Below are 7,510 nucleotides of genomic sequence, written 5' to 3' on the forward strand. Positions count from 1 at the left end.
CCTTTTAATCAGATCACGTCTCTCTATTCCTACTCCTTGCCTACAAGCAGCAACTCAAGAGGGAGCCACCAACACAGAGAATAGTGTAGCGCTGGACAGAGGAGACAGACTCAATGCTGCATGATTGTTTTGACGATACTGATTTGGAATATGTTCAACGATTCATCCACCCAGGACTCATCCGTCAACATTGAGAAATATACATTGTCAGTCACTGGCTTCATTAGGACATTTGTGGATAATGTTGTACCCACAATAACAATCCGGACATACCCTAACCAAAAATCCTGGATGAAAGGAGAAATCCGTACCATGCTGAGAGTCTGTACTGTAGCATTTAATGTGAGCAGAATGAACCTTGATGACTCGGTGGCACGAGACATGTACAAGGTAAGCAAATCTATTAACCTCTCTTGGGGAGGTGGGACGCTAGCGGTTCACACTATTCAACAGCCAGTGAAAAATCAGAGCGCCAAATTCAAAACCACAAAATGTCATAATTCAAAGTTCTCAAACAGACGACTATTTTACACCATTTTAAAGATACACGTCTCCTTAATAACCTCTCTAGGGTAGGGGGCAGTATTTTCACGGCTGAAAAACGTACCCAAATTAAACGGCCTACTACTCGGGCCCAGGAACTAGAATATGCATATTATTAGTAGATTTGGATAGAAAACACTCAGAAGTTTCTAAAACTGAATGATGTCTGTGAGTATAACATAACTCATATGGCAGGCAAAAACCTGAGAAAAATCTAACCAGGAAGTGAGAATTCTGGTGTTTGTAGTCCTTTCAAGTCATTGCCAATCGAACACACAGTGAGTTTGCACTTCCTAAGGCTTCCACTAGATGTCAACAGTCTTTAGAAAGTTGTTTGAGGCGTCTAAGATGAACAGAGACCGAACAAGAAGGCTGGGAAGTTGTAGACCCATCAATTCATTGGCGCGCGTTCATATGAGAAGGGACCTGTGTTCCAAAAGGTTTTTCAAGACACTGGAACCGTCCGGTTGGAATTTTACGAAAGTTTCACGTTCTAAAGACCCTAAAGATTGATGCTTTACAACGTTTGACATGTTTGAATGAACGTAAATAGATTTTTTTTTTTTACTTTTCGTCGTGACATTTTTGGCGCACTTCCTACATTTGGAGTAGCTGAACTGAACGTGCGAACAACAAGGAGGTATTTGGACAAATTATGGAGTTTATCGAACAAAACAACATTTATTGTGGACCTGGGATTCCTGGAAGTGCCTTCTGATGAAGATCATCAAAGGTAAGGGAATATTTCTAATGCAATTTATGATTTTAGATGACTCCAAAATGGCGGCTATCTGTATAGCCTAGTGTATTTTTCTGAGCACAGTACTCAGATTATTGCAAAGTGTGCTTTCCTCGTGAAGCTTTTTTGAAATCTTTCACAGCGTTAGCATAAAGGAGATGTTCATCTATAATTCTTTGAATGACAGTTTAATATTATTTAATACTCACAGACTTCATTCAAACAGTTTTAGAAACTTCAGAGTGTTTTCTATCCAAATCTACTAATAATATGCATATTCGAGTTCCTGGGCCTGAGTAGTAGGCCGTTTAATCTGGGTACGTTTTTTGTCCGGCTGTAAAAATACTGCCCCCTACCCAAGAGAGGTTAAGGATGCAAAAACACAATACAAATTGAATCGATGTTCAACAACTCAGACTTACGACACATGTGGCAAGATCACACAGGCTATCATGGATTACAAAGGCAGCTGTGTGGTGTCCACCAAAGCCTCCCTCCCAGACGAGCTTAACACATTCTGTGCTCGCTTCAAGGCAGACAATACCGAGCCATCGAGGAAGACTCTCACTGCTCCGGATTAATTTCTGTCCGAGGCTGATGTGAGGAAAACTCTCAAAAGAGTGGATACTCACAAAGCCGCTAGCCCAGATGACATCCCTGGCTGCGTCCTCAGAGAGTGCATCTTCTCGGATATCTTGTGCCTGTTCCAAGCTGTAGTCCCCCTTGCTTCAAGAAGACCACCGTCCCAGGGACTAAGAAAACCAAGGTGACATGTCCAAATGACTATTGCCCCATCGCACTCACCTGTCTTCATGAAGTGCTTCGAGAGGCTGGTCATGGCCCACATCAAGGCCAGCATGCCAGGCACACTGGATCCACTCCAATTAGCTTATCGCAAAAACAAATCCACTGAAGATTTCATTTGCAGGTGTTGATGTCAATGGGAGCAGCTGTAGTCCATACGTCATATCTATTCACACGTCCGTAACACATCTGGACAAGAGGAACACCTACAGTATGTGAGAATGCTGTTTATTGACTACAGTTCAGCATTCAACACTATTGTTCCCTCCAAAGCTTGTCACCAAGCTCAGAGCCCTGGGTCTGGACACCACCCTCTGCAACTGGGTCCTGGACATTCTGGCGGTAAGACCACAGGATATTAGGATTGGCAACAACACCTCTTCCCCACTGACTCTTAACACAGGGACCCCCCATGGCTATGTCCTCAGCCCTCTGCTGTACTTCCTGTTCACCCATGACTGCATGGCTTTGCACGACACCAACTCCATCATCTAGTTTGCCGACGACACCGCGGTTGTAGGCCTGATAACCAACAACAATGTGTCAGTCTATAGGGAGGAGGTAAGTGAACTGGCATTGTGGTGCCAGGACAACAACCTCTCTCTCAACATCAGCAAAACAAAGGAGTTGATTGTTGACTTCAGAAAGCAGAGAAGGGAACAGGGGACTGCAGTAGAGAGTTAGCAGGTTTATGTTCCTCGGCGTCAGTGGCGACCCGTTACTATTGGACATAGGACTTCAGTTGGGGAAAAGTGTCAACTAGGTCATATCAAATTCAAAAATCAAGAAAATATCAGAAACAGAGCATGACTTAACTATAGTGCAGACATTCTAGTGCAGGAAAAGCAAGACTTTTTTGATGACAAAATCAAACTGGCCTGAGCTGTGCTTTGGGCTGCAGTTCACGGAGACTGAACATGGACACAACAGTGACAGAGCAGTAGCGGTGTGCGTAAATAACGGGGGAACCAAGTCAGAAAAAAAGCCATATTACAACTTATGCTGTGATAATTATGTTATTTAGGCTCCTCTATAACCCGTTAGAATTGCATTCATAACAGGCCTCTGGAGTGGCACAGCGTTCTAAGGCACTGCAGTGCTTGAGGTGTCAGGACAGATCCTGGTTTGATCCCAGGCTGTGTCGCAGCAGGCCGCGACCAGGAGACCCATGAGGCGCCGCACAATTGGCCCAGCATCGTCCGGGTTAGGGGGCAATGTCCTTATCTCATCGCGCTCTAGGGATTCCTGTGGAGGGCCGGGCGCAGTGCACGCTGACACGGTCGTCAGTTGTACAGTGTTTCCTCCGACACATTGGTGCGGCTAGCTTCCAAGTTAAGCTTGCAGTGTGTCAAGAAGCAGTGCGGCTTGGCAGGGTCTTTTTCGGAGGACGCATGGCTCTCGACCTTCGCCTTTCCCGAGTCCGTACGGGAGTTGCAGCGATCTAAAAAAAAAAGTTTAATAATTTTTAAAAAATGCATTCATACAACACCATGACATATAAGGCAGAAAAGCCATACATCGTTTCACAAACAGTTCCAAAAGACAACAGTCATACTCACACACACAGTGGCTGAATCATTCAATTCAATTCAATTCATCCACACATAGGTCTGACTATTAATTCAGGACCACGGACAGTTACTGTGAGTCAGAGCAAATAAAACAGGCTGCCTCCGCTATTTCAGTACCGTGCTGCATAGAAAGCAGTCATACACACACAGCATCAAATCACGTTAAAGAATAAGCAGCCCATTCACTCAGATAACAAGCCAGTAGTACCTAACACAGAAACACAACCATGTAGCATTTCCCAAACAAAATGAACAAGCCAGCTATTACTTCCCATTGCAAATATATTTTATTACGTTCAGCACACAAAATGACCAATGATATAAAGTTCAAATGCAACAATGTTTCTAATGCATTATATTAAAGAGATAGCAACAGGAAGTGAACTGCAATAACAAAACAAAACAATGTGCCACTCACCAGATAACGATCGTGTGAAAACAAAGTCCATCCTCCAGTCCTTCTTTATGAAATGGGCAATGTCAGGGTCACATGGTTTGTCCTTTGATTTTATATCCGAGAGAAGTACTTTCTCCATCGAGATCAAAGCCAAGGCTGACAGTTGGGCCTGCTCGGTGGTGTTCCTGGAGTAAGTCTTGATCCATTTCAAGTCAGAGAATGTCCTGATGTCTGAGGCAGTGGATACGGGAACGGGCAAAACTAGACAGGTAAGCAGATACATTTGGTACATACTCTCAGGTCAGCCGGGCTCCTACCCTCAAAGTCAGACTTGGAGTACATCACTGTGAGTTCAGTTTTGAGCCGCGGCAGATCAAAGTTGGTCCCATGGCTTTAGGAAGGATTCCCTATATTTTGGGGAAAGATTCCCTATATTTTGGGGAAGGATTCCCTATATCTGGGGACCTGTTGTGGGTCAAGGAGGGCAAGGACCATGAGCCTTTCGTGGTCCTTGAACCTGTTCCTTAGCTAAGTGAGAAGGTTGTATTTGATCCCAGTCTGTAGCTGTTGGTACCGCACACGAACATCTTCATGCCTATGTGCCCTTCGACCTCTCGGAACCCCGGTCTCACGCACGGTGTCCTCGTTTATAGAATCAAATGTATATTTCTCCCTCTCCGTGCTGCTGCAGAAGTCGTCGATCCAGGACAAGCAGAACTGCATGTCAAACTCGCTGTTCTGCTAAATCCCACACAGAACATCGGAGTACGCTAAAATTGAGTTGAATGTGAATAGCAGGAAGCAGAAGTCATCGGGTATATCCATCTGCACTCAGAACTGTCTTCATCAAAGTCATCATGATGATCCACTATGTATTCAAAGAGCTCTAGGAGTTCCTCCCTCTTATCATACACAGTCAAACCAAACGTGAGGACCAAGTTCCACCATGTTGAAGCCACTCTGGGTAGCCTTCGCTAGGATATTTCATCCAGTAGTTTTGTGCGTTTGACTGATCTTGTGATAAAGGCTGCTAGGCCATTTTGCAGCACCTTGTGACATCACCAGATTGAGAGTCTGAATGAACTAAATGAACAGAATCTGCGGGATGGTTTCTTTGACCTTGGCTTGTAATCCATTTAGACCAGAGGCCGTGACTGCAGCCCCCGTCATAACACTGTGCCACTACTATAGCAGTGCATCCATACTCCTCCAAAAACCAGAGAACCCGGGCTGCAACAGCCTCTGCCCACTTGTCCTCAGTGACATAATCACACTTGCAAAAATGTCAAAAAGCCTGTTTTTGCTTTCTCATTATGGAGTATTGTGTGTAGATTGATGAGGGGGGGGGAACGATTTAATCCATTTTAGAATGAGGCTGTAATGAAACAAAATGTGGAAAAAGTCAAGGGGGTCTGAATATTTTCTGAATGCACTGTACACACACACATATATATACATTCATGCTACACACACACACACACCATACCTGCTGCTACCAGACTCTTTACTATTGCTAATACAGTACAATTGAAACACTTGCCCCCAAATCCCCCCTTCTCTTATACATATTTTGGACTGTACATTGTGCCTTCCTGTATTATACTGATGCTAAAACGCTTTCAATTCTACTGAGCCTAGGAACCTGCAAGTAAGCATTTTGTTGGACGGTTTATTCTCCTCAAACTGAACTCTGGACTTCAAAGCCAGTTCCACTGTTTTTGTTTAATTGTTCTCCTGTAATCAGGGACTGATTTAGACTTGGGACACCAGGTGGCTGCAATTAATTATCAGGTAGAACAGAAAGCGTGCAGGCTCTGGACCTCGTAGCGTCAGGATTTAAATCCGCTGATCTATACTATGTGTATCCTGTACATACCATTAATACAACTTGAAACTAAAGCTTTTCCGGTCTTTCCTTGTTTCCATCAAGCCCCTGAAATGTGCTGAAGTGCTCCCATCGGAAATGTTTGAGAGTGGCGTGTAATTGTGGTTTTGAGGTGGATTGTGATTTTGACAGATGGTGTTTGTAGCATTCCCTAAAGCGTTCATTAAAGCGCTTTAGCTGCACCTGTATACTTACATTGATAATCTTACAGTAAAATCAGTTTAACGGCTCACCTGACTTGACTCTAGCAGTACCACGATGATTGGATCTATTATTGATGCAAAGCCATTGATTTATGTTGTCATCAACCATCATGAAACATCTGCTGTTCTGAGCAGAGAATTGACAGCTTGCTGCCTGTTACAATGTTAGACAATCTCATCAGGAATGATCTGCTCAGCCATGTAAATATGTTAATCTCATCAGGAATGATCTGCTCAGCCATGTAAATTTGTTAATCTCACCAGGAATGATCTGCTCAACCATGTACATATGTTAATCTCATCAGGAATGATCTGTTCAGCCATGTAAATTTGTTAATCTCACCAGGAATGATCTGCTCAACCATGTACATATGTTAATCTCACCAAGAATGATCTGCTCAACCATGTAAATATGAGAGAGGCTGAGAGAGAGAGGCTGAGGCCAATGGCCTGTACAGTAGATAGAGGGGAGGTGAGGCTGAGGCCAGGGTAGTGGCCTGAACAGTAGACAGAGAGGAGGAGAGGTAAGGCTGAGGCCAGGGTAATGAGGGAAGCTGAGAGAGAGAGAGAGAGACTCCTCCCTTCAGACTCCTCCCTTCAGACCCCTCCCTTCAGACCCCTCCCTTCAGACTCCTCCCTTCAGACTCCTCCCTTCAGACTCCTCCCTTCAGACTCCTCCCTTCAGACGAACTCTGAAAGGGAAAGGAGGAGGGGTTCTGTTTTGCTTTTGACCCAACTGTGAGGTTATGTAAGCCTTATAATCGTCCTAATCAAACACTGATAAAGGAGTGTGTGCCCATATTCATTTTGGCCCATTTCATACGTACAGCGGTTCTTACAGTTTATATTCAAATTCAGGGAATACTACTGTTTGTGTGCATCCCAGAGTGAAATTGAATTCTACATGCTAATGTCTTTCACTGTGTTATTCCCTCAGTGATTCTCCACAGAGATGTAACGGGGGTGAAAATTGAAAGATGAAACTGATATCTGAGTTTTATAATTCAGACAAGAATCTCAAGAATTCAATCAGCCTCTCAACTTACCTTGTGGGTTGTGTTTATTAGGAGAACAATAGAATCATCCTTCGTCTCTCATACACACACAAATACACACACACTCGCACGCACACGCACGCACACACGCAAAACACACACACATGAAAGATGAGTCCTAGAGGGAGCGAGGATGGAGAATAGTAAAGGGAGAGAGAGGAGAGGGGAAGGGGAAGGATGAATAAGGACATAGTGTTATATAGTATTGACCATAATCTGAAACACATATGGCTACTGCATGGGGACCTGACACTGTCCCCTAAGGTGAATCTGATGGGACAGCAGAAGGAGGAGAGAAGGAGGAGGAGGAGGA

At 44.2% G+C, this 7,510-nt stretch overlaps 1 protein-coding gene across 1 annotated transcript in view; it reads left to right on the top strand.

Annotated features, from left to right (window-relative positions):
* Positions 1 to 351: 351 nt before the first annotated feature.
* The window catches only part of LOC115195255 (neuropilin and tolloid-like protein 1), a 31,030-nt gene continuing 23,871 nt past the window's right edge, over positions 352 to 7,510 (top strand). The window contains exon 1 of the mRNA XM_029755031.1: positions 352 to 390. Within this exon, the coding sequence (XP_029610891.1) occupies positions 352 to 390 (39 nt within the window). The remainder of the gene's footprint in view (positions 391 to 7,510) is intronic.

The sequence above is a fragment of the Salmo trutta genome, chromosome 6, assembly GCF_901001165.1.
Source record: "Salmo trutta chromosome 6, fSalTru1.1, whole genome shotgun sequence".
Lineage (NCBI taxonomy): Eukaryota > Metazoa > Chordata > Actinopteri > Salmoniformes > Salmonidae > Salmo > Salmo trutta.